Raw genomic sequence first — 27590 nt, 5'->3', positions numbered from 1 at the left:
TCCCTGTGCTCTCCTGCGCAAGCTTACCCACAGCAGGCCTTTAGCCAGCACTGCGCTGGTGCCCCCAGGCCTCTCTCTCTGTCTCACACATGTCCTTGGAGCTCTAGACCTACAGCCTCCCAGGTCCACCCAGGCATCCCCACTGAGATGGCTCACGGTGCCTCTGGTCCCAAATAACTGGATTTATCATCTCCTCTTCTACCTGTCACCAAGATACCGCTGCCACACTTATTACTGGCATCACCAAGCACCCAGGCTAGCAAGTTGGGAAACAATGTCAGCGCTGACACCTCCACCTTCCTTACCTTGGTCCATTCTACCTCTGCCTGCAGTGACTAATTCCTGTCCAATCACTTAGTTAACAAGCATTTACCAAGTGCCTACTCAACAAGTTGAAGCCAGGTATTGTTCTAATCACTGGAGATAGAACAATACTCTATGTCCCTATGGAGCTTTTATTCTAGTAGCAGGGAAAAATGGGTTAAAACATGAACACAGGGCTGGGGATGTAACACAGTGCTTGCTTGCCCAGCATGCATGAGTCCCTGGGTTCAACTCCCAGTGCTACAAACAAACACATACATACTCGTCAGACGGTACTATGTTGTGGAGAAAAATTTAATAGCTTTTAATTAATAAAGGTGCTGGGTGGAGGTGGGAGTGGTTACTTTATACAGGGTAGAGGGAAGGCCTCCGAGATGCATGAGTGACATAAGCAAGGACCTTCAGAAAGGAAGAGAGGGGAGCAGGTAGAGTGGACAGGAAGTTCTCTGTCCAGAGTAGTGGTCCTGCCTGCAGGTACAGCAAGCCACAGTACTGGGAACAGGGGATCCACCTCGGGGGACACGAGCGTTGACAAAACTGTAGGGTGGATCCAGGCCACGTTCTGTGGGACCACAGAGCTGGGAAACTGGTGACGGGCTTTGAGGAGAGATGTGACAAGAGCTGACTTAGGTTTTCAAATGATACCTCAGATTGTAGAGGGGAAGCCAATGGGAGGAATCCTGCAGTAATCCAGCAAGGGCTGATGCTGGTTTGAGCTTGAGAGTCGTGAGACATGGGCTACACTGGCACACTGTGTAGATTTCATACAGATAGTACAGCAGGGCTACTGGACCACTCACCTGAACCTCAGCAACACCTCAGGACCAACCCTCAGCCTTTGTCCAGGAGGCAGAGACAAGAAAAAAAAAAAAAAAGACCCCTGAGTCTGTCCTAGAAAATTCTGAAATCCCAAACCAGGACATATGTGTGCCAGATTCTCCAGCCTGATCTACAGGAACCTTTCTCCACTTGGAGCTCACTGAAGGTTCTTGCATATGGACTGCATGTTATACACATTCAGTTATAAAGAGTGAATTATGGGAAAGGTCATGCACAGCAGACACAACTGACAGGACTTAGCACCCTGTCAGTCACATTGTCAATCATGTTCTGGAAGCCTCTGTCTTTCTACCCTGAAGTCTGCCCCCAAACAATTCTCTCTGTTGAAATGCCCGGGTGGTCTGTTCTCCTGGTTGCAGCCCATTGACTGCACACTTCACCACCTATGAAGTAAATATGATCTATTGGCAACCTCAGCCAGCCTACTCCTGGCTCCAGGGGTTTGATGCCTGTGGGCCCTTGCACAAGCTTCTCTTTCTGATCTTCTCTTCCTGTCAGCCCCAGGGGCTCCTGGGGCACCTTTCAGTGTCTGCTGAGGGATCAACCACCTCTCATAGAGGTTTCCCCACCCCATCCCCAAGCCAAGGGAAGCACGAAACCTCCCACTGCACCTATGCAGACCACATCCAGCAATGTCCTATTGTAACTGAGTGTCCTATTTATTTCCTGATCACTGATAGATAAGCTTTGGATTCCTTAAGTCCCTGAGGGGCACGACCATGTCTCATTAAAATCTGGACTCAACTATCTCGCATGTGCCACAAGGCCTGACACTCAGAGTGCCCCCAGGGCACAGGTGTTAAGTGCTCACTGCAGAGTGCTTGACTAGCATGCTCACAGTCCCATGTTTGATCCCCAGCATGGCAAACATAAACATTATCTGAGCAAGCCTTTTCTCCTTCCTAGCCCCACTGTCCCCATTCGGAGGGATAATAATACTTGTGTGACCAAAAGGAACTTTATTTTTCTCTTGATTTCCGATACCTCAGAGAAACCAAATTCTTTCCCCCAGAGTCTACTTCCTATTCAGCAGGCCGGCAGCCCTTCGTTCTCAGTCACTCTAGATTTCCACTCAAACGGCTCCCCTCAGAGAAGTCTTTCCTCCCACCTTACCTAATGTCACCCCTCCCATCACCATCCATTATATCACCTAGTTATTCCCTTCACAGTACTTCAGTCTCTGCTATCTGCTTACTTGCTAACTGATTCTGATTTGTTTTCCCTGAGTGGAATGTAAGATTCAAGAAGGGAATATGAAAAAATGGAAACAAAGTCTTTGTAAGTAGAGAGGAGTGGAGGGGTTGAAAGAAGAGCAGGGGAATGGGGAAAAAAAATAAGAATCAAGATAGATTACATAAAGGTACAAATCCCAATGATGAATATCATTATATTGTATACCTAAAATGTACCAATAAAATAAATTTTTAGAAAAAAGAAGGGAAAGACCAAGCCTGACTATATCCATAGAGCCCAGCAGACATGGGGACAGGCATGCCCTGACTATGTACAGAAGGAAGGCCAACTCATTAGGCTGCTGGAAGGATCCCGTGAGCTGTGAGTATCAAGCTCTTAGCACGCAACGTAAAGCTCAATCAACACTGTCCATTAGAGTTCTGTCTAAATTCAAGGTCACATGTTATTTTAGTGGGGCAGCAGTTATGAGAAAAGAACTGGAAAAAGCTAAATATACCGACATGAATAGATCCCCAAACATTATCTTAAAATGCACATTTCAGGTTGAGTGTGGTAGTGCATCCCTATAGTCCCAGCACTCTGGAGGCTGAGGCAGGAGGTTTGCCCAATTTCGAGGCCAGCCTGGGTTATATAGTGAGTTTAAGGCCAACCTGAACTGCCTAGTGAGACCCTATTAAAAAAAAAAAAAGTTAGCTGGGGATTTAGCTCAGTGGTTCCACCACCTGCCTTGCAAGCGCAAGGACCCAAGTTCAATCCCTGGTACAGAAAAAAGTCAAAACTCCCCCAAAACTCTCATGTGCTCAGAGGTGGGCCTTCTGGAAGGTGACTGGATCTTGGAGGTGCTGTGCTCATCAGAATTCAGCAGCAGCTTAGGGGTCAGACCTGCTGGAGGTCACTGGGGTGTGATGTGGAAGGGTGTCTCTCCCTCCCCAGCTCCTCCTTCCCTCTCTGCTTTCTGGTCAAAATAAACAGCTCCTCCTGCAAGTTGTGGGTACTGGGTGTTGTGTCAAGAAAGTGATGAAGGGCTCGGGGATTTAGCTCAGTGGTTCCACTGCCTGCTGCGGAAGCGCAAGGACCCGGGTTCAATCCCTGGTACCAGAAAAAAAAAAAAAAGTGATGAAGACAGAAAGTCTTCTTCATCTTTTTAGTGTTACTTGCATGGTGGGGATTGCCTAGAGGGGCTTGTGCATGCTGTGCAAGTGATCCACAGCGGAGCTACACTGCAGCCCTGCAAGGATCTTTGGATCGTTCTGTACAACCTGCTCACGGACCTGGCAGGCGGGAGAGAACAGACCCTTGTGTGCTTCCATCCCCTCCTCTTTGGGCCTGCTCCTTCCCGGTGCAGGCTGCACCAGTTCATAGACACTTGCTCTTGAGAACTAGAATGTCAGACAAGGCTGCTCCCAACATCACCACCATCATCATCATTTAGTGTCTAATTTGTCTCAGGCACTGCATTAAAACCTGCATTACTCGCCAGGAATTTAGCTCAGTGGCGCCACACCTGCCTCCCACGTGCAGGGTCCTGAGTTTGATCCCCAATACTGGAAAAAACCCAACAACCCTGCATGACTTAAATCTTGCCATATCACTATAAGGTAGGTGTACCTTATAGGTAGATCTGGCTAACCCGAGACTGAAGAGTGACAGATCAAACACTGACTTTGCACCTTCGGGCCCACCCCCACCCCAGTACTAGGTGTTGAACCCAGGTCTGTGGCACTGAGCCACCTCTCTAGCCCTTTTTCATCTTTTAAATTTTGAGATAGGGTCTCACTAAATTGCTAAATTGCCCAGGTTGGACTTGAACTTGCAGTCCTCCTGCCTCAGCCTTCAAGAGTGCTAGGATTATAGGTGTGCGTCACCACTCTAGATAACCTCTATCTTTTATACCTAGTTCTTTTTATTTTTTTATTTATTGATTTATTTTTGGCCATACTAGGGTTTTTTTTGGGGGGGGAGTTGGTACCAGGGGTCGAACTTGGGACCTTGTGCTTGCAAGTCAGGCGGTGGCACAACTGAGCTAAATCCCTGGCCTCATACTAGGGTTTTAACCCAGGGGTCCTCTACCACTGAACTATATATCCTAGGTCTTTTTATTTTTTATTTTGAGACAGTGTCTCACTCAGTTACCTAGGCAGGACTCAAACTTGTGATCCTCCTGCCTCAGTATATATGAGTGTATATGCCCCCGTGCCGAGTTTATGCCTAGTTATTTTGAAATATTCAATAATGATTTACTATATATGTGCCTCTATTGTAAGTTTAATTTGATAATAACACTAATTTTTGGTTTAAGTATGCTCAGTTTTAATATTTAATTTTTCAAGCAGCACTTGTGGGTACACAAAGCCTTTCTAAAAGGAAATCTTATTTAGGAGCCTTTAATTTAGGGTAAAATTTTAAATGTAAACTGGCTGACATGTACTGGTTCAAAACGTTGCTGATCAGCTGGCTGCTTTTGAGGTTGGAGCTGAGACTTGGCACAGTTAGAGACCTTGCCGGCTGATCCAGCTCCCTCACTGACTCTGCATCCTCCACACCCTTTCATCTGCTTCACCTTCGTGACAGATAAGGTGCTGTCCAATTCTTTTGGTCGTTGTCATTTTATTTTATTTTTTAAATTTTATTTTATTGGTGCATTTGAGGTATACAATATAATGACATTGGAAATTTGCACCTTTACAAAATCTCTCTTGGTTCTTATTTTTCCCCCTTCCCCTGCCCTAACTTCAACCCCTCCATTCCTTCCTGTTTGCAAAGACTTTGTTTCCTTTTTTTCATTTTCTCATATTAATTCCATTCCCTTCTTTCCTTTCCCCTACACCTCCCACTTCCCCTTCCCCTTTGCCCCTTTTCTTCCTATTTCACCTTATCTATTATAGCTTTTAGTCCTTATTTACACTTTCAGTTTCTCACACTAGAGAAACTATTTGGTATTTACACATGTGTCCTATTTATTTCACTTAAGAGTATCGCCTCAATGTGTATCCATTTAGCTATAAATGTCTCTAATTTCTCATTTTTTATGGCTGAGTAGAACTCCATTTAAAAAAAACCCCACATTTTCTTTATCCAGTCTCCAGTTGGTGGGCATTTGGGCTCCTTCCAACTTTTAGCTATTACAAATTGTGCTGCTATGAACATGGGTGCACATATACCACTGTGGTATGATTCTTTAAATTCTTTGGGGAAGATACCCAGCAGGGAATAGCTGGGGCAAATGGAACTTCCAGTCCTAGTTCTTTGAGGTATCTCCATACTGATTTCCACAGTGCTTGCACCAGTCTACACTCCCACCAGCAGTGGAGCAGGGTTCCTCTTTCCCCACAGCCCCGCCAGCATTTGTTATTCGTTGATTTCATGATAGCAGCCATTCTTTCTGGAGTGAGGTGGAATCTCAGCGTTGTTTTCATTTGCATCTCTCGAATGACCAGTGATGTTGAACATTTTTTCATATGTTTATTTGCCATTTCCACTTCTTTGTCTGAGAAATGTCCGTTTATTTCAGATGCCCATTTTCGGATTGGGTCTTTAAATTTGGGAGGTCTGATTTTTTAAAGTTCTTTATAGATTCTAGCTAGTAGACCTTTGTCTGAGGAATAGCAAGTGAAAATTTTTTCCCACATTGTGGGTTGTCTCTTCACATTGCTGGTGGTTTCTCTTGCTGTGCAGAAGCCTTTTAATAAGAAGAGATCCCACTTGTTGATTGTTTGTGCTAGTTCATAGGCAACTGAGGTTTTGTTCATAAAATCTTTTCCTACACCAATGTCTTCAAGAGTTCTACCTAACCTCTGTTCCAGCTGGTTCAGCGTTTCTATTTTAATACTTAGATCTTTAATTCATTTTGATTTTAGTTGCCTGCATGGTGAGAGATATAGGTCTATTTTTATCTTTGGCAAGTTGAAACCCAATTTTTCCAGCACCATTTATTAAAGAGGCTATCTTTTCTCCAGTGAGGGTGTTTGGTTCCTTTGTCGAAGATAAGGTGGCTGAGTGTGTCTGGAGTTGTTTTGGCATCTTCTAATCTCTTCCACTGGTCCTCAGGTCTGTTTCTTTGCCAGCACCATGCTGTTTTTATCACAGTAGCTTTGTAGTATACTTTCAAGTTGGGGGTTGTGATACCCCTGCCATGGCTCTGTTGCCTAGAATTGCTTTTGCTATTCTGCGTCTCTTCTTGTTCCCAATGAATTTTTGGATTGTTTTCTCAAGGTCCGTGAAGTATGATGCTGGGATTTCAATTAGGATTGCATTGAATCTGTATAGCAATGGCCATTTTCATTATGTTAATCCTTCCTACCCAGGAGCAGGGAATGTCTTTCTATTTTCTGATATCATCTTTGATCTCTCTTTTCAGGGTGCTATAATTTTCAGAAAAGAGGTCTTTTATTTCTTTTGTTAGGTTGATTCCTAGGTATTTCAGATTTTTGGATGCTATTGTGAAAGGAAGTGTTTGCCCTATTTCTGTCTCAGTGAGTCTATTGTTTGTGTAGAGGAAAGCTATTGATTTCTGTGTGCTGACCTTGTATCCAGCTACTCTACTGAATTTGGTTATTAAGTCTAGAAGATTTGTGTGGCATTCTTGGGGTCTTCTATATAGAGTATCAAGACGGCTTTCATTGTGTCCCATAGATTCCTATATGCTTAATTGTCATTGTCATTTAATTCAAGGAACTGTCTTATTTCTTCTTTAATTTCCTCTGTGACCCATTGGTTATTCAGAAATGTGTTGTTCAATTTTCACGTGTTTATGAAATTTTTGTGGTTTCTTTTGTTATTGATCTCCAATTTCATTGCACTATGGTCTGATAATATACAGGGGATAATGTCAATTCCTTTGCATTTACTTAAACATGTTCTATGAGCTAGTATGTGGTCTATTTTGGAGAGTGACCCATGTGCAGCTGAAAAGAATGTGTATTCTGATTTTGTGGGGTGGTACACTCTGTAAACATCTGTTAAGTTCATTTGTTCAAGAATTTGATTGAGTTCTAGTATTTCATTACTTATTTTTTGTCTAGTTGATCTATCTGTTTGTGACAGTGGGGTATTGAGATCCCCCACTACAATTGTATTAGTGCATATATGAGTTTTTATGTTCATATGTTTTATATAGTTGGGCACACTAGTGTTTGGTGCATAGGTATTTATTATTGTCATTTCTTCCTCTTGGATTGTTCCCTTTACAAGGATGTAGTGTCCTTCTTTGTCTCTCTTAATCAGCGTTGGTTTGAAATTCACTTGATCTGCAAAGAGGATAGCTACTCCTGTTTTTTGGGGGGGTTCCTGTCAAATGGGGTATTGTTTTCCACCCTTGAACTTTCAGTTTATGAGTTTCTTTTTGAAGTATGTTTCTTGTATGCAGCATATTGTTGGATCTTGCTTCTTAACCCATTCTGCCAGTCTATTTCTATTGATTGGTGAATTGAGACCACTATCATTGATGGTTATAACTGATAGGTATTGACTTAGCATTGTCATAACTTTTTCTGTTTGTTGGATTCTCCCACTTTGCATTTAATTTCTTGTCAAGCCCAACGAATTCATTCTGCTGTGTTTCCTCGGGTTGCGTTCCTCATCTTTTCATAGGATATTGTCTAAAACTTTTTAGAGTGCTGGTTTGGTATTCATGAAGCTCTAAGGTGCCCTTTGTCATGAAAGTATCTTATTTCTCCATCAGTTTTGAAAGATAGTTTTGCAGTGTGTATCAATCTGGGTTGGAGGCTGTTTTCCTTTAGGGCTTGGAATACATCACTCCAAACTCTTCTTGCCTTGAGGGTTTGCATCGAGAAGTCTGCTGTGATTCTGATGGGCTTTCCTTTGTATGTGATTTGTTTCTTTTCTCTCACTGCATGTAGAACTTTGTTTTTCTGTTGGGTTTCTGGAATCTTAGGAATTATATGCCTATGTGTAGATTTTTTTTTTTATCAAGGCTAGTTGGAGTCCTATATGCCTCACTTATCTGTATGTCAAGTTCTTTTCCCCTGCTTGGGAAGTTTTCTGCCATCACTTCTGTGAAGAGTTTTTTTTTATGTCATCTGCACTCTCTTCTGTTTCTTCATTGACTCCAATCAGTCTTACGTTATATTTTTTGCATCGTCTAGCAGCTGCTGAATTGATTTCTCATGGTCCCTTAAAATTTTAAAGAAATTTTTTTTTACTGGTCATTAATTGCAATCTTATCTTATATATCTGAAATTCTGTCCTCTCTTTGGCTCATTCTTCTGTGTAGACTTACAATGGAGTTTTTAATCTCCTGGAAATCTGTTTGCATCTGTTTTATGGATTCCATTTGTTTCCTTTGTTGGGATTCCATCATGTTCCTCAGCTCCTCTCTAGATTTATTAATCATGTCTTGTGCAATCTCTGCTGTTATCTGAGAAATTATTTCTGATTTCATTTTTTCCAGATCCTCTTTTGTTGACAAATCAGGGAGTCAGTCCAGGTGGTTCAGTATCAGAGTGTTCCATCTCCTTTCCCTTTGGGGTTGCTATAGGTGATCTGGAAGTCTGGTTTTGAGACTTGTTTATGTGTCTTCTCATTTTGACAGGGGTGTGTATGAGTGTGTGGGGGGGGGTTGCTGCTGGCACCAGGGCAGCTCACCTCCTCTGAACTGGGAGTGGTAGTACGGCAGCCATCATTTTATTTTTTTTGAGACAGAGTCTCTCGCTGTGTTGTCTAGGCTGTTCTCGAACTTGCAACCTCCCAAGTGCTGGAAATGTATGTCACCACTCTCTGCTGGGTGTTGCCCAATTCAAATACCTTGTGGCTCTAATCTGTCTTGTGGATATTTCCCGAGACATCAACCACATAATCTCTTGAAAAATATGTTAGGTAAAGGTTCAGAAGACAAAAATGTGTAACTGCTTGTCATATTAAATCTTTAAGTCTACAGGCTTTGGGTTGTTTCTCCCCACTCCAGTATCCTTCACTTTCCTGCAATTCCTCAGCACAAATTCTGACTTCCAAAGAAATCAATTAAAGCACAATTTTTCTTTTCTGAGTTCCTTTTTTTGTTGTTGTTGTTGTCGGGGGCCTGTTGAGACTGGGTTTCACTATGTACTTCAGCCTGGCTTTGAACTCACTGTGTGGCCCAGGCTAGTATTCAACTCCTGGCGATCCTCTTGCCTCAGCCTCCCGAGTGCTAGGATTACAGGAGTATGTTGCCACACCCAGCTTTGGAGGAAATCAGATTTATACCAAACCAAAAGAATGATTTCATCAGACTGTAACAACAGACTTCCACTCACATGTAAATAACTGGAACACTTGCATTTCCCATGAAGTTCATTAAAATAGGATTTGAACTTTACAGATATGGCCATGAAGCAGTCATTTTATATATATATATATATATATATATATATATATATATTTTTTTTTTTTTTTTTTTTTTGCGGTGCTGGGATTAAACTGAAAGGTGTTCTATCACTGAGTGAGCTATCTATCTTCTGTCTATCTTTATCTATCATCTATCTCTCATCTACCTATCATCTATCTATTATCTATCTATATCTGTTATGTATCTAAATCTACCTGCCTATCTACCTATCATTTATGTATCCTCTATCCATCTATTATCTATCTATAGCTATCTATCTATCTATCTATGTATCTATTTTTCAAACAAGGTCTTGCTGAATTGCCCAGGATGGCCTCACACTTGCAATCCATGTGCCTCAGCCTCCCGAGTAGCTGAAATTATACCACTGCAGCCAGTTATTATTATTTATAGTCTGTCTCAGTGCAATGATTCTTCCAGCATACTTACTGGCTTTGGGTACTTCTCAGATAGAGGTGCCACTACCACATCATCTCTGTCTGTGGCTTGTGTTTCACTGGCTTCTGAAGTCTGTTCAGATGACTCTGGATCTACTAGAGAAGAGGCTAAGGTTATAGAACTGTTCCAAAGCACTCTGTATAGCACTGAAAAAGAGCCATACTCATATCCCCAGCCCACTGTCTGGTCACTAGACTTTTATTTACTAGATAAGAATTGAGCCACCTCACCCTGCCCCTTTTTTTGTGGTAATGGAGATTGAACCCAGAGCTTTCGCAATACATTCTTAGCCCTTTAAATGTTTAAAGTTTTTAGACAGGGTATTGCTAAATTGCCTGGGCTGGGCACAAACTTTTGATCCTTCTACCTCAGCCTCCCAAGTGCTGGGATTACAGGTGTATGCCACCTTATCTGCCTCTTATTTCTTCTTCCTCCTCCTCCTTTTCTTTTTCTTCTTCTGCTTCTTCCTTCTTTCTTCTTCCCCTTCCCTTTCTTCTTTCCCTTCCCCTTCCCTTTCTCTTTCTTCTTTTTATTTCTTTGGTTGTTGTTTGTTTTCAAAACAGTATCTCACTAAGTAGCCCAGGCTGGACTCAAATCTGTGGCAATCCTCCTGCCTCAGCTTCCTTTATTCTTTTTTTTTTTTGGTACCGGGGATTGAATTTATCCTGAAACTTTTGAGGATCCTTCTGACTCAGCCTCTTGAGTGCTGGGATTACACACATGTGCCACAACAAATAGCTTTCAAAGCTCTAGTTCTTTCCTGGAGTTTTAAAGTTCGGCTTTTATCTCCATGAAGCTAGTAAACACAGTTTTGCATTTTGTGTCTGACCACGCCAGTCTGGAATCCTGGCAGTTGGCAGGGTCAGCCCTTGCAAGTGCACCAACACAGTTGTGCACCAGCTGGGCATGTTGGTATACACTTAAAATCCTAGCACTCTGGGAGACTGAGGCAGGTGGATCAAAAGTTTGATCCTCAGGGCTGGGGATTTAGCTCAGTGGTTTTGCGGCCTGCTGCGCAAGTGCAAGGACCCAGGTTCAGTCCCTGGTACCAAAAAAAAATAAAAAAGTTTGAGCCCAGCCTGGGCAAGAGACTCACTGAGACCCAGTTGCAAAAATAAAATAAAATAAATTAAAAGGGCTGAGGATGTAGTTCAGTGCAAAGACCCTGGGTTCAGTCCTCAGCACTGCAAAAATAAACATATAAGTGGTAACATCACAAATGAGCTAATCATAATCTTCCTATTTCTTTGTAACCATAATTCACAAGACCCCAGAGCAAATTAACATTTTGTAAATCTTTGGTAGCTAAGTTAGCTATAAATGCACCAAAATACACTTTCGTGGAGAGTTCCATTTCTGGTTGGGTAACCCTCACACTTGTCACAAGTGAGGCCTAGGGGCTTATGCATTAATTTTCCAATAAAACTTTGCACTGCAAGATAATGCCAATAAATAATTGCTTTTTACAAAATAATGAAATGATTAAACAGAAAATTTAGATTTTAGAAAGTACCATTTATAGGATGTGGGGTTTCTTCCTGTTTCAGTGCTGAATGAGATAATGTCATTTCTTCTTCCTCTAACTGAGTTGTAAAACCGTCATCTTTTGAGATCTTAAGCCCCGAGAACTTCCAGTCCATGTAGTTCACCTGCTTCACAATAAGTAAATGCTATATAAGTGGTAATATCTTGGTTTCCTTTCTTAATACTACCTCTTTAATTTTTTAACATTTAGCACTTATTTTAAAATAAACTCTCTATGTGGGTAAACTGCAGAGCATAAATTTTAGAGTATATAATATGCTGAATTAAATCACACTAAAATGAAGCAGACAGTCCAGGAGTTTAAGAAACTACTTGTGTTTGGACATGAGGGCGATCTGGCTGCAAAATCTGTCACCAGTGTTGATTGGGCTGATCTGGCCGGCTGAGCAGTGTCCCCCCCTTCCCTCCCACTGCATGTGTCCTCCCAAAGTTGTGCCCTGGTCTAACAGGACAACCTCCCACACACAGGAGGACCATTTTCCTGGTCAAGGATAAATGGGCTGCTTCGCTCTCCTGCTAAAACCTCCAAACAAGCTCTCAAGAAACTTGCCATGAGCTGCCGTGTGATGGCGCACGCCTGTAATCCCAGCACTCAGGAAGCTGATGCAGGTGGATTGCCACAAGTTCAAGGCCAGCCTGGGCTACACAGTGAGTTCAAGGCCAGCCTGAACCATATAGTGAGACCTTGCCTCAAAACAAACAAACAAACACAAAAAAGAAAGAAAGAAACTACCTGTTCTTGTGGAAACACATGCTAGCCACAAATAGTCATGACTGTTGCCATCTCATGCACCTTCTCCTTCTCTGAGAACAACACATGTGGAGACAAGACACCACAACCCATATTCTTTAGTGTTTCTGAACTCTTACTTGTATTGTGTCTCCACTTAAGATGTTACGACTGAAACACTCCAGTCTGTTCCTTCCCTGGACACCTAGTCTTTGGCCATGTTTTCTTCTTGAGTAGCTCACAACCTGGTGCTCCTTTTCCTTCCTTGCTCCCACCTGAGGAAGTTTTCTCTTTGCTTGGTACTGGTCAGCTTCAGTGGGAACCTCAGCAGATGACAGCCAGTTCTAAATAGAAGAATCGGAAAGAGTCTTACAAGATGACAGTTTAACAAACTTGACACTCAAGAAAGGGATTTGTGAACTAGGGTTAGATTTCATTTCTTGCCTGCCACAGAACCGAGGGATGCTCTCTCTCCTCCCCACAATAAAACTCGGGATTCTGTTCCATCAGTAGCTTCCAGGTTAAATTTGCATTACATATGACATTCGCAGAATGAATTTCATTTACTCCAATTTTAAAAACTGACCCCATCAAATCTGCTCCACACGAATGGCAGAGATCTGCTATCTCTGAATTTTTTTTTTTTTTTTTTGGTACTGGGGATCAAACTCGGGACCTTGCACTTGGGAGGCAGGTGGCGGAGCCGCTGAGCTAAATTCCCGGCCCTGCTATCTGGAGAAGAAAAGCCCTTATTTCTGCAGATGAGATCGCTAACTTTCTTTGGTGTCATTCACCTTAGTGTGAGCTTCTGGTTTCAGGAAGCTCTCAGGAGGGAGGTAATGAGACTTCCAGTCCAGCTTCAGCTGAATAGATCCATTGGGTTTCTCCGCAGGGTCAATGAGGTTAAAATCACCTGAGAGACATATAGACATCAATAGTACCTGATCACATGAGACAAGTGAGCATTTATTAGCATCTTATCTAACCTCTGTCCCTTTTTGGGTCTCATCATGTAGTTCAGGCTGATCTTGAATTCACTGTGTAACCCAGGTTGGCCTTGAATTTGCAGTAATCCTCCTGCCTCAGCCTCCGAGTGCTGGGATTATAGGTGTGTGTATAGGTGTGTGCCACTATGGCCTGCTCTCCCCATTTTTATGTCATCATATTTTACTAGGTTTTTTTTTTTTTTGAGTCAGGGTCTTGTATGTAGTTCAGGCTAGCCTTGAACTCTTTTACTAGCAATTAACATTATGAAATATTCATGTGGATGATGTACTCAGAAGTAACACAGAATGGCAGTGTAGTGAGCTACCAACAGGGGAAGACAGTCAAAAGAGGCATGGTGAGGAACACAGCTTGTCCGCCACCCAGCCAGTCCACAAGGCTGCATCACTAGCGCTAACATCAAATGCTTCTGATGCCACAGGCAAACCAAGAAAACCACCACTGATGCACAAGTGGTCCAAGAAAATGTAAGGACTTTAGCAAAATGTCTGTTTGCTTCTACTTCTGCATTGTAACACTAATTAAGAGACGGTTCACACAGCCTGTCCTCTTTGGTAAAGGAGTTGTGGGCAGAAGGGTCATGTTTTTGTGTTTCTTTTTTTTTTTTTTTGCCACCAGGGATGAAACTCGTGACCTTGTGCTTGCAAGGCAGGCGGCAGCCCAACTGAGCTAAATCCCTGGCAAGAAGGGTCAGGGTTTTAAAGGCTAATTTTCTTTAGCACTTGTGGTATTGGGACAAGAGAGGCCTCACCACTTCTTGGGACACCAGAATCTTGGTAAATATGGCTGGTGCTGGCTATACCTATCCACACTTCCAATGAGAGCATGGGTACCCCTGCCTCACTCTCCTGGGGCTGTAGCCAGTGAGTTGACTCCTCCTAGGTGCACCTCACAATCATGGGTATCGAAATAAGGTAAGAGAGTGTGGAGCTCAGCTCCACATCCAAAAAACTTCACTTTCTTATGGTCTGGCATGAAAGTCTCTCTTACTTGGGTCTAAAGGCTAACAGAAGTGAAAGAATTGTGAGGGAGGGTTAAATTCTAACCAGTATCTGGTCACATGCTGAGAAACCATGGGCCATAAGTAAAGAAGTAGTACTGGGAAGCACTACAGTTTGAGAGTTCTTTTAGAGAGAGGGGCAGCCTGATTTGCTGCTGAAAGGCAGCAGAAGGCTATGTTTCTGTAGGAGGAGTGAAGGTCCTAGTCTTCTCCACTGTTGCTCTGGACGATATCCTAAAGTCCTTTGGACAAGTTTTAGGAGAGACTGTTCCAAGCGAGTAATCAAAGAAAAGGAGAATCAGGACAAAGAGACAACACCGAGGAGTGTAAGGCTGGAAGAGCCTTGAACACCCACCTTTAATAGGGTTATTTTGTGCAAGAGGCAGCAAGGGCACTTGAACTCGTCCAAGGTAAGAGCCTGGCTCTGAGTCTTCATCATCAAAAACGTATATGGACAGGGCCTCCTGCCTCAGGTACTGATCCAGCTCAGAGCTCTCAAGCACTGGGAATTGAGCCTGGTCTTTAAAGTAGGGATTGTCACTGGCGGGAATGATGGTAGTGTCGTGGTCAGAAAAGGTGAAGAAGCGGTACACAGCATAGGGGCTGGGCTGAGTTCCCAGCCGTCGACTCCGGAGGCCACAGCATCTGGTGATTTCAATCCGAAGCTCATTCTGAGGGTTCCGTGTGTCAGATCTGGACTGGAAAGAGGTTGGCCTCAAACTGAGGGTGCTGCTGGTGGTAAAGCCCCAAGCTTGAATGAGGGAGAGCCACGGCCTAGCAAGCTGCTATCCTGATCTGGCTATACAGAAACCTCAGGCTTTCACCTGCCTGGCCTGGCTCCAGTAGTTACTTGAGGGAGATGCTCGTCCTCAGGCCCAACCCCAGGGAATGGCACAGAAAAGCTGTTTTGTGCACAGCAAGGAGAGGTCGAAGCTCCAAGGGCAGGATTTCATTTTGGACTCAACCATGACCACAGGAAGAACCTGGGCTAGTTTTTATATGGAAGCTTTTCTCTTTCATTCATATTCAGCAAACACACATTGAGACTGAAGACTGAGCTGTTCTCAGGGCCATCTGGCTGTGGCTCCTTGGAGATGCTCAGGCACATCCTTCCCTCACCTCATCCTTCTGGGCCTCCCTGGCTCCATGCACGCTGGCTGACAGGTAAGCCTGGGCTTTCTTCTGCTTCCTGCATGCCTGTAGGCTGACTCTGAGAGGCAGGCGCAGTCTCACCCAGTACTCTAGCACACCAAAGTCTTCTCCACCAGCTCCTGGGTAGCAGAAAGTGAAAGGCATGGAGACTATAGAGATGGTGCAGCAAAGGCAGAGAGTAAAAATCAGAAGCCACAAGCAGAGCAACTACAGGCTTTGGGAAATCCTGCAATGGTCCTACGAGCTGCAGGAAGCGGGCAGCACTTACCAGTAAGCATGGCCGAGCCATGGACTTTCTCCACAGTCTCTAGCACCTTGTCAAAGCAAATCCATGCAGCTGCAAGGGTCTGGTGCTCACTGGCCACAGCCTGGTGTAAATCAAGCTGGGCAGAAGCCCCTTGAAGATAGTGCAAGAAAAGGGAACTGGTCTCCACCACATACTGGGAGGTGAAGTCATAGAGGGGCTGTGGCCCCACTGACAGTGGGGTGCAGTGGGTTTCAAAATCATAGAAAGCATAGGTGCAGAAAGTGGTGGGTTGGGTATCTCCAGCCTGCACCAGGGCAGCAGATGTCAGGAAAGCCTGGTGGATGTGCAGTTCAAAAAGATTCTCACTCTGATGCAGCAGAGAAATGTCCACCCCATCCTCATCTCCATGGGCTGGAAGTGTTTCGAGACATAATGACAGCGGTTGGGTGCCATAAGCAACGTCTTTGAGCTGTTCTAGAGGTGAAAGAAACTGCCGATGCATTAAAGAGTAGGGAGCACTTCTTTAGGTTAGTGAAAGACAGGTAGAGGAGAGAGACACATGGTGGGAGGCCCAGTGGAGATTATGCGATTCAAAAAGAAAAGCAACAGAATGATAACTGAAGATTTGAATTCTGTTGGCCAAATAATCCAATGCCTATTTCAGACAGGAGGTACAGAAGGGTGACTCGGAAACAAACATGGAACACAGGGAACACACTGCATCCACAGATGAGACTGTACTGGCTTATAGCAAGGCCCCATCAGCTAAGCAGTGTTTTCGTAAGAGAAGCACTAGAAACATAAAATGTGAATACTTCCAAAAGTATGGTATGTTGGCTATGGAGAGAACAGTAAGTTACAGGCACAATGTCTATTAAATTATACTGGGCTCCACTAATATAACTGGTTTGTCATACAAAGGCAAAAAGAAAAGTCCACTTTGAGTAGAAGAGAGTTACTGGGAAGAGGCTGAAAATACTGTTGGTGGGATATAAAGATATGTCAAAAGTACCACATCTGGGCATTATGTCTGTGTGCAACCAACTGGAGATTTATTTATTTATTTATTGACACAGGGTCTCACTATGCAGTTCAGCCTATCCTCAAACTGACTATGTAGCCCAGGCTGGCCTCCAACACAGTATGATCCTCCTGCCTCAGCCTCCTGAGTGCTGGGATTACAGGTGTATGCTACCATGCCTGGGTCTACCAACCGGAAACTTTTATAGTCTATTTCACATTAGGGAATATGTGAGTCATCACAGTGAGTAGATGATGAATAGCTTATTTAAGAGTTAAATCAGTTTCGGGGCTGGGAATTTAGCTCAGTGGTTCTGCCGCCTTCCTCGAAAGCAGAAGGACCCGAGTTTGATCCCCAGTACCAAAAAAAAAAAAGAGTTAAATCAGTTGAATAAAATGTTCTGGATACATAAGAATGTCCTCTCATTAAAATATGGAATACAGTAGGGCATGGTGTTGCATACTTATAATCCTAGCATATGGGAGGCTGAGGCAGGAGGATCGAAGGGAGTTAGAAGCCAGCCTGAACTACATAGTGAGTTCAAGACCAATCTGAACTACATAGCAAGACTCTGTCTCAAAAATAAAATAAAATAAAATAAATACAGAGATTGACTATTGACTAAACTTGGTTAATGAGCTCTTAATTGATTAGATTAATGTAATGAAATATATTCACATTTTTGCATTATACGACACAAGGCTTATAGTCCTATCATATAAAGAACTACATGCAAATCAGTAAGATACCATTAAGAAATGAGCAAAGGACAGGAATATGAAATAATACAAATAATTTGTAAACAAATGAAAAACTCTTAGCCAGGTGTGGTGGCACACACCTGTAATCCCAGCATTTGTGTGGCTGAGGTAGGAGTATTGCTGTGAGTTCAAGGCCAGCCTGGGCTACATTTTGAGTTCAAACCCAGCCTGGACTACAGAGAGACCTTGCTTAAAAAAATAAAAGAAAACAACAACAACAAAATGAAAACTCTTTATTTTTAGCAGTATCTAAAGAACTATAAGTTAAAGCCAAGGAATCTTCCTAGCAAGTAAGAATATTTATCCTGCACTCTCGTGAGAGAAGTCCCTGAATCTGAAAGACATGAGAATTTCAGTCCAAAGGGGGATTTTATTTGGTGGGTTTGGTTTGGTTTGGTTTTTTTGAGACAGGGTCTCAAAACTCACAGAGATCCTCCTGCTTCAACCTCCTGAATGCTGGGATTATAGCATACAGGCCTTGGGATTTCCCTTGTTACCTGGCAGTGACCTTTGATCGGGTTCCCACTGGCATAGACATATATGCCCCAGAATGACATTTTCCTTTACCCTGAGTGTATGCTTACTAAGTAACTTGCTTATTACTCAATCTCATGCCAGAAAGAAGATGCCCTGAACGTGACTTCAGTATACTGATGGGAGCAATGGAAGAGCTGCTATTGTGGCTTACATTCTGGTTTAAATATCAGTCTCTGGCAAATTTGGTTGGTGAGTCAGGTCTCTCACCACTGAGTATAACAACAGACTAGTTTCTTGACATGCAAGGCTGATACCAGATCCTGGACAGCAGTAATTATACTAAGAATAGGAAGTACCACAATATAAAACTTGCATTAAGTGACAACTGGTCTGTTACTGTTGATATCCTCAAATTATGACAAAAATTTCAGAGAGAAATCACAGAAAAATATGATGGAAATGAGTGATGAAGGTCTATTACCTGACAAAAATTGCTTTATAGTCTTGTATTGAAGAAATGGTAGGGAGAGAGAGACAGAGATAGAAAAAGTGACACTTCTGCTTTCGAATCTCATTTGAAGCAATTGCTGGGCTGATTTCTCCAGAGAAATCAGAGAAAGACAGACATAGTGGCGCAGTGGCACAGTGGAGGGAAAGCAGCTGCTACTTGTGTGTCAAAACAACAAAGATGACAGAATGCAGAGCAGGAGGGAAGAGGCACGTGCTCATCTGTAAGCCCTCCAGAAAGTGACACAGGGAATGTGGCATCAATGTGCAGATGGCCAGGGATGAGAACAAGGTACTAAGACTTGCCAGATGTTGGAAGTCCATGGCTCCTTAAAATACCTTCCAGCTGCTTAATTCGGTTGTTCTTGAGGTCTAGAAGTTGACTCAACCTCTCCAGTTTTTCTCTGTGATCTTTACTTTCACTATCAGCTTTTGTCATCATTGCTTCCAGTTCCTCCTGAAACAAAAATAATGCCTAAACTTTTCTCTCTCTGGGACCCAGGATCAAACATCCAAGATAAATGGGTGGCACTTGGTGGGTAAAGAAGACTCTGCCATCTCCTTAGCAAAAAAAGATTCCACACGAACCCCTCCAGGGCAGAATGCACCATTGGTGCTTTGGACGACAGTTTCTCTAAGACTGGGGAAATCTGAACCCAGGAGCTTCACACTCGCCATTTCATCAGCTGGCCCTTTCCCAGATTCTATGCCAAGGTGCTGTGGCAGCTGTGAGTCCTCAAGTTCACCCAAGGACAGCACATTCTGTGTCTGCACAGGATGGCACATCACCTGGCATCAGCCCGGAAACTCAGATCTTGCTTGCTTCCCAGTCCTGAGAGTGGCCCTGTTATCTATCCCCATCCTTTCTTGCACCTGATAGCACATGTTGATCTGGTGCTGCAGAAGAAGCATGTCTCGGGTCTTTTCCAGTTCCAGGGTGGTTTCTGCATGTGATACTCGCAGCTCACTCAGCATCTGGGACAGTTTCTTCTCTTCTTGGACTTTTGGTTCACTAGGCTATAGAGGGAAAAGCACTGGTAAGATAGAAAATAAAAATGATAGCTAGATGTGGTGGCAAATGTCTGTGAGCTCAGCTATTCAGGAGGCTGAGGCAGGAGGATCCAAGTTGAAATCCCACCTGAGAAACTTAGGGAGATGATGTCTCAAAATATAAAAAGCTGAGGATGTAGTTCAGTGGTAGAGTGCCCTTAGATTTGATCTCCCAAAACAAGACAAAACAAAACAATTATGACAGGTACAGTAATACATAAATAAAATTCTCCATAAAGCAGTAAAATGCCAGCAGGAGAATTTATTCCACAGCATAAGAGGATTTATATTATGTTACAAGCACTTTGTTCCCCAGGCCTTACATCCCATGGCAGCAGTGTGGGGAGGCTACACAGCTTTTAATGAAGTTTGCTCATCAGCAGATTAGTCCTCACCTGAAAAAGAATCTACAATGTATGTGCTGTAAGAGTGAGAAATGTGGGTGGAGCTCATGAAACTCTCTACTCCCAGCCTTCTCATATCCTTGCAGATATGGTGCTATCGGGACAAATGATCACTCAGTCTTACAATCTCTTTGTCTTTCCTAGTGACACCTGCCAGAGACCTCGTTGTAGTGGACTCATTCTTACCTCTATCTGAGCTGTCTCTAGGAATGGGGCTTGGAGTGGGGCCAGTTCAGACAGTCTAGGAGACTGGGCTGTGGTGGCTGCCTTCTGGAACATTTCTATCTCTTGTTTATGCTTTTGAACGATGTTGGTGACTTCAAGCTTCAGATCCTCATTTTGAGCTGGGGAAAAAATAATCCAGACATAGGAAAGAAAGAACTCAAATTATCACTATTTGCAGATGATATGGTGCTCTACATAGAAGACCCAAAGAACTCCACCAAAAAACTCTTAGAATAATAAACTTCAGAAATGTAGCAGGATACAAGGTCAAAACACAAAAATCTTTAGCATTTGTGTACACAAACAATGAAAAGGATGAGAGGGAGATATGAAAATAATACCATACAGAGTAGCTTCAAGAAAAATAAAATACCTAGGAATTAATCTCACCAAAGAAGTAAAAGACTTCTACAAAGAAAACTACAGGACTCTGAAAAAGGAGATTGAAGAGGACATCAGAAAATCGAAAGATGTCTCCTGTTTCTGGATAGGCAGAATCAATATTGTCAAAATGGTCATACTCCCAAAACTGTCATACGGATTTGATGCAGTCTCAATCAAAATAAAGATCTAGACAAAACAATACTAAAATTCATGTGGAATCAGAGGAGATTCAGAGTAGCAAAAGCAATTTTGGGCAAAAAGAACAAAACAAGAGGCACAGCAATACCTAACTCGAAGCTATACTACAAAGCAATAGTGATAAAAATGGCATGGTACTGGAACAAAAACAGAAAAATGGATCAATGGAACAGAATTGAGGACACAGAAACTTTCCCACATACATTCAGCTATTTAATCTTCGACAAAGGGGCCAAAAGTATATGCCGGAGAAAAGATAGCTTATTCAACAAGTGGTGATGGGAAGACTGGTTATGTGTGTACAGAAAATTGAAAATGGACCCTTATCTCTTAACATATACTAAATTAAAATAAAATGGATCAAAGATCTAAACAATGAAACAGAAACATAAAACCTACCGAAGATAAAATAGGTAAAACACTTGAAAACACAGGTGTAGGAAAAGATTTGTGTGCTTAATCACATAAGAAATAGTATCAAGAATCAACAAATGGAATTATATTAGACTGAAAAGCTTCTATACAGCAAAAGAATCTATCAGTAGAATGAAGAGACAATCTATAGAATTAGAAAAAAATTTTGCCAGCTACACCTCCTCAGAGAACTAGTATTTAGAATATATGAAGAACTCAAAAAAATTAAACCACCTAAAATTAAAGATCCAGTCAAGAAATGGGCACAAGAAGTGAACAGACACTTCATAGAAGAAGAAATACAAATGGTCAACAAATATATGAAAAAAATACTAATATCTCTGGCCATTAGAGAAATACAAATAAAACAATGCTGACTTCCAGGAAGATGGCAGAGTGATGAAGAGCAGAGAAACACCCTCTCTTAAGATTTGATGTCCTGGGGCCAGGGATTTAGCTCAGTGCTTTCGCCACCTACCGTGTAAGTGCAAGGACCCGAGTTCAATCCCCAGTACCAGAAAAAAAAAAAAGATTTGATGTCCAGACACTGGCATATAGTAAAGTGAAGAAGAGAAGGAGGGAAGCGGGTTCCCAAGACCCAGTAAAAATCTGTTCTTTTCCTTTTTTTTTTTTTTTCTGGTACCAAGTATCAAATTCAGGACTTTATGCTTGCAAGGTGGGCACGATGCCACTGTGCTAAATCTCCGGCCCTTGTAAAGATCTGAATTGAGAATTGAAACCCACAGGGAGAGTGAAGCGAGACAGCAGAAGAAAGAGGTGGCCAAGGGCGTCTTCTCCATGAGCCCTGACTCACTGCATGGGAGGGTGGCTCAAACCTGCAGACACACTGCACTGTGATGCCAGAGGCCTCCATGGAGAAAGACACCAGTGGAACTGAGCAGCGGACACAGTAGACTCCAGTGGCTGGTGAGTTATTTGGGTTCAGATGCCCCCAAGAGAGGGCAATTGGCCTGTAGTCATCTTGGAGAAGGACCAACTGAGTTTGGAACTCAGAGCAACTGTGGGCTCTATCTATCAGCTCCCAGTGTCAGGTGAGGAGGAACCAAGTTCAAGTCAGCAGGAGGTTAAGGAGAGGAGTTCAAACTAGCAGGGAGCTGAGTTCAAGCTGGCAGGAGGCACATGGAGTGTTGTAGGCTGAACAAATTGGGTTCCAGACTCGCAGACAGAAGCCAGCCTGAACTTCCGTGGAACTAAAAGTACAGACTTGTTGGGATTATTCACTACCCCACTGTAAATCTGGCTTGTAGTGACTAATCAACACAGATCTGGGCTCTGTTTGACAACTCTGTCTACCAATGAGAGCAGAGACACATTCTGAAGAGGACATGTTTTTTCTTCTTTGCTTTTTTCTTTTCTTGTTTTTTTGTTCTTGTTTTTGTTTTCTTTTCTTTTCCTTTTTATTGTTTCTTTTTGTTTTTATATGACTGTGAATATTGTTCCCTAGTTTTTTGTTGTTGTTCTGTTCTGTTTTTGTTTTTATTTTTTCCTTTTCTCTTTTCCTGCTGTCTTCTTTACCAGTTTCACAATGTTCACATAATCTTCCTTTGTCCTCCAATCTTGCTTCTAATCTCTTCTTCTATTTCTCTATTTCTCCTCCTAATCCCTTTTAAATTTTCTCCCCTGAGGGTAAAATCACCACATTGAGGGCAATATTTGCTATATACAAATTTCTGGTTCATTTTAGATTTTGTTATATAGCCACAAATATAGTTCATATGGATAAAGGTGACAAATTAATATTTATCACAGCTTTTCATTTTCTATACTGTCTGATGCTATTGTTATTTCTGATTGTACTACTTTAGCCAAGGTGAAATAATTGTGCTAATTGATTGTTCTTTCTGGTATGCAAAGAATGAGATTGCTTAAGGGTCACAAACAATACTAAAGGCCAGTACCAAAGAACTAGGGGCTAGGCCAAATAGGCAGCAACTTCTCATCCCCAATAAATTGAAGAGGTAGAATCTACAACAGAAAGCCAGCTGAATCTGGAAGAAATCTCTGAGAAGTAGTCATTTCTAAGGGTTCTCAATACTAACAATAAAGCTACCTGGTATCAGCAATTTACAAGCATTAACCTAGGAATTAAACTTAAAAAAAAAAGATTAGAAAACAAGAAGACACTTAAGATGCAAGCGTAGACTTCCAGCTCACCAAAGGCAAACCCACAGGACAATGAGGCAGAACAATTCAAAAGCCACCCACCTGGAGTCTCTGAAGTGGTAACAGTGAAAGTAACAAAGAAGATGAATGAGGCTCTAGGAAAAAAAAATCGGAAATAATTTCTCAAATAACTACAGAGATGGTGACCATAAAGAAAACACAGTTAATGACTCCAGAGCAGATACAGATTTAAAAAAAAAAAAAAAGAAAGGAGCTTAGGAAAATGAGGAAACCATGACCAGAATAAGAAAGAAATGGAGGGGCCGGGGATTTAGCTCAGTGGTTCCGCCACCTGCCTTGCAAACACAAGGACCCGAGTTTGATCCCCATTACCAAAAAGAAAGAAAGAAATGGAATCCATGAAAGAGATTCAAACAGATATCCAGGAGATTAAAAATTCCACTGAAAATATACACGGCAGAAAGAGCCAGTATGAGGACAGAATATCAGGTATAGAAGACAGGATTGTGGCTAGTGATCATGAAAAGAAAGATTGCTTAAAAATAGCAAAAGAGGCCGGAGATTTAGCTCAGTGGTTCTGGCACCTGCCTCGCAAGTGCAAGTTCCCAAGTTTGATTCCCATAACCAAAAAGAAAAAAGAAAAAGAAAAAGAAAAAGAAAAAGACCACGATGCAAAGAAGAATAACATAAGATTGATCAAAGTCGATGAAAAAAACCAGAAGATTGCACAAACGACGTAAAAAGCCTATTCACTGAAGTAAAGGAAGAAAACTTCCCAAGCATGGAAAAAGAATTTGATATAGTGATAAGTGAGACATATAGAACTCCAATTAGCCATGATAAAAAAAAAAACTACACCAAGGTATATAACACCTAAGATTCCAGAAATTGAACAAATGAACAGAATAAAAGCTGTTAAAGAAAAGAAACAAATCACCTATAAAGGAAAGGTTATCAGAATCACAGGAGATTTCTCGACACAAACCCTCAAATCAAGGAGAGCTTGGAGTAAAGTATTTCAACCCCTAAAAGAAAACAATCTTCAGCCCATATTGATGTACCCTGCAAAACTATCTTTCAAAATTGATGACAAAATAAGATACTTCCATGACAAAGAACACCTGAAGAAATTCATGACTACCAAACTAGCACTCCAAAGTGTTCTAAAGGATATTCTAGCTGGGGATTTAGCACAGTGGTTCCATCCCCTGCCTTGCAAGTTCAAGGACCCGAGTTTTATCCCCAGTACCAAAAAAAAAAAAAAAAGGATATCCTAGAAAGAGGCAATAAGGACTACAACTCCATGAACCCCAATAGAATGAATCCACCAGACAAAGCAAGTAATTAAACAGGGAGGGGGGAAGGAAACCAACAATAGGAAAATAATATGACAGGGATAAGTCAATACATATCAGGTATAACAATCAACATAAATGGTCTCAATTCATTAATCAAAAGAAACAAACTGGCAGAATGGATCAAGAAGCAAGATCCAACAATATGCTGCACACAAGAACCACATATAAGTCAAAGGATAGAAAACAATATTCCATGTGACAGGAACCCAGAAAAAAGTAGAGTAGCTATTCTATTTGCAGACAAAGTGGATCTCAAGCCAAGTCTTATCAGAAGAGACAAAGAAGGTCAGTATGTCCTTGTAAAGGGAACAATCCAAGAGGAAGATAACAGTCATAAATATATATGCACCAAATATCAGTGCACCCAACTATATAAAACAAATATTAGCAAACATGAAAAGTCAAATAAGCACAAATACAGTTGTAATGGGGGACCTCAATACCCCACTGTCATAAACAGACAGATTGGCTAGACAAAGAATCAAAAAAGATTCCCAACCCTCTAGCCTCAGCTGACTGGGTCCTGGTTCCTGTGCCTTCCGACTGGGCACAGTTTCCATGGCTTTCCTGGGAATCCATTCTGCAATGTGGTTCTGTGCCTAGAGCTTATTGATAAATAGTTTCAGCTTGTGGGCATGAAAATGAGACCTAACGAGCATCATTGCTTCTAATGTGTTTATTTTAGTACATCTTTGGGTATAAAACCTTTGCTGCCTTGGCTGATCTTTAATCTGGTGCTTGCTGGGAGTGTACCATGCCTGGCAAGCAGTGGAGCTTTTCCAGGCAATGAGTGCCCAGCTCCCTTCCCAGCTCCTGCCTCTTCCACTTGGTGTTCCTGTTGACTCACTCCATTCCAGGAAGGCCACCCGACCCTGCTGCAGGTGAAACTCACACTCTGCCACTCCGGAGCTTCCACTCTTTCTGCCTGGCCTTCTCCCCCATTACCTTGAGCTTGCTTCAGCAGGTGGGTGCCTTGACCTTTCATCAGGACTTCAGTGTGGCCCCAGACTCTGTCCTCCCAGCCAGACACCCCTCATACCGCCAGCCCAAGGGAGCTTGCCTGTCTCAGGTGGCTTCCCTGATGTAACAGAATGGTCACCTGGAGATCCCTTCTTGGCTTTGTCTCTGATTTCTATGCAGAATAGTGGCCATCAGTGAACAGGTTGAGAGGATGTGCAGATACCTTTGGGTCCAGTTTGTGTCCGTGTTCATGTTTGTCTAGGGAATATGTGCAACTTTTAGTGAGAATGTGTGTTTGTGGGGCACAGGTGGCCCGAGCCAGAGCCTGCTGTGCACGGTGCTCATTAGGACAGACATTCTCAGTTACCTACCTTCCAGCTTCCTCTGCACCTGCACAGGAACAGAAATGAATGATGACTGATGTGGGTGGTGAGACTAGACTAGGTAGAGTAGCTACAAGGAGATGAGAATATGTGGCAGGTAATGGATAGGTTTTGTTTGCTTAGCAAGGAATCATTACTGTTTCATACCAAAGGTATTAACATAGACAGCCTTTGACACTTGTATTACAAAACAAGTTTCTATTTTGCAACAGTTTTTACAGCTTAGACTTTGTACCTGTGACAGTTGTCTGCCTTTCTTTTGTATCCAGTAGCAAAGCCTACAATATTTAAAACTTTAAAACAATCAAGACTGAACCTAAAAACGATGTATTGGGTAGATGCTTTTTAAACTGTTGTGTGGGAAACTTTTATATGAGGCTATTTGGATTCTATTAAGTGCTAAGGAAAGGGAGCTTACAAAATAATGTTTCGTAAATATTTTATACTGTTTTAAGTTTTAAACATCAACCCTGCCATTTGGGTTAAACATTTTAAAAGTTAAAGTGAATGTCAGTTCTGATGTTTTCTGTAGGAATGGAAAAGCCATTGTATAAATTCTGCTTTTTAAGTGTTCATGTGAATAAGTGTGCGAAGCAGTCTGATTTGTTTTGGCTTTCATATATGTCTGCCTTATGACCTGCTCTTCCGACAGCTCTTGGTACCTTCACTCTCCCTTCAACTTTGCACCTGTAAGTTTGCCTCTCTGCCTCCCTGGGATACCAATAGGTTTGTAAAACATTCCACAGTGAATGATTCTGTCGGCTGCATGTAGCCAGGAGCTGACAGACAAGTGTTGGCTGGTCCAAGCTCTGCTATCAAATAGACTCTACAAGGAAAGGAACTGACTTTTCATATGTTAGCACTAAGGGCAGAAGTCAGTAATTTTATTTATGAACCATCTAAGTAAAACACTGGCTTAAGATTTGCTGAAGAGTAAGGCTTTATTTCACTGTAAGAGCTTACAGGTAAAATTCGGAACAGCTTTTGCTCCATGGTAATCAAGCTCAGTTTTTGTTTTGAATAAGTCATCTGATGGTGGCTGGGTGTCTGAAACAGGCCCTGCACGTCCTTTTCCACTGCCTTCTGTGGTGGCTGCGCTGGTTGACCTCTGCAGGTCCCAGTCCCTGTGCAGGTGTGTGCACCCAGACCTTACAGTTGCTGTTGGGGACCGACGTGTGCCACCCCCACCCTCGTGTTATCTTTAGGGCTTCACCTCAAGTGACTGTAACACATTTAAGCGTGTCATTAACCTTTCTATCTCTCTGCACTGTGAAAAAATGCTGTAAGTTTTAGAAGTAGTCACTGTTTCTCTCTTGTACAACCATTTGTGGACATATGTAAAATAAAACTTTCACCATGCTTCTATTTAAAAAAAAAAAAAAAGAAAGAAAGAAAAATCAGAGGTGAACCAAACTTGAACAAATGGACTTAGTAGATGTCTACAAAGTGCTCCACCTCACAACATCAAAATACACATCCTTCTCAG

The 27590-nt window shown here is 42.3% G+C and overlaps 1 protein-coding gene and 1 long non-coding RNA gene across 12 annotated transcripts in view; one reads left to right on the top strand and one right to left on the bottom strand.

Moving 5' to 3' along the window:
- Positions 1-27590, bottom strand: part of Rpgrip1 (RPGR interacting protein 1) — a 74318-nt gene that overhangs the window by 7678 nt on the left and 39050 nt on the right. For 2 of the 11 annotated variants that reach the window (XR_002389413.2, XM_021244559.2), the window contains exons 14-23: positions 20224-20381; positions 19457-19600; positions 18923-19040; positions 15839-16291; positions 15538-15689; positions 14774-15116; positions 13208-13326; positions 12554-12757; positions 11652-11790; positions 10130-10233 (exon numbers count right to left, since the gene is read on the bottom strand). Coding sequence is in view for 8 of the 11 variants with exons in the window: in XM_021244559.2 (XP_021100218.2) it covers positions 10130-10233; positions 11652-11790; positions 12554-12757; positions 13208-13326; positions 14774-15116; positions 15538-15689; positions 15839-16291; positions 18923-19040; positions 19457-19600; positions 20224-20381 (1934 nt within the window). In the remaining 3 variants the exon portion in view is untranslated. Of the gene's footprint in view, positions 1-10129; positions 10234-11651; positions 11791-12553; positions 12758-13207; positions 13327-14773; positions 15117-15537; positions 15690-15838; positions 16292-18889; positions 19041-19456; positions 19601-20223; positions 20382-27590 lie in introns of all 11 variants that reach the window. The other 9 variants (XR_015445786.1, XR_015445785.1, XM_021244562.2 and 6 more) reach the window with 8 other exon arrangements.
- Positions 14488-27590, top strand: part of LOC110345825 (uncharacterized) — a 59876-nt gene continuing 46773 nt past the window's right edge. The window contains exons 1-2 of the long non-coding RNA XR_015445787.1: positions 14488-14828; positions 15449-25725. This is a non-coding gene — a long non-coding RNA (uncharacterized LOC110345825). The remainder of the gene's footprint in view (positions 14829-15448; positions 25726-27590) is intronic.

This window comes from Heterocephalus glaber, unplaced genomic scaffold, assembly GCF_053883595.1.
Source record: "Heterocephalus glaber isolate CG9 unplaced genomic scaffold, H.glaber_assembly_v1.0 deba00001662, whole genome shotgun sequence".
NCBI lineage: Eukaryota > Metazoa > Chordata > Mammalia > Rodentia > Bathyergidae > Heterocephalus > Heterocephalus glaber.
This window is presented reverse-complemented; position numbering and strand designations above follow the sequence as displayed.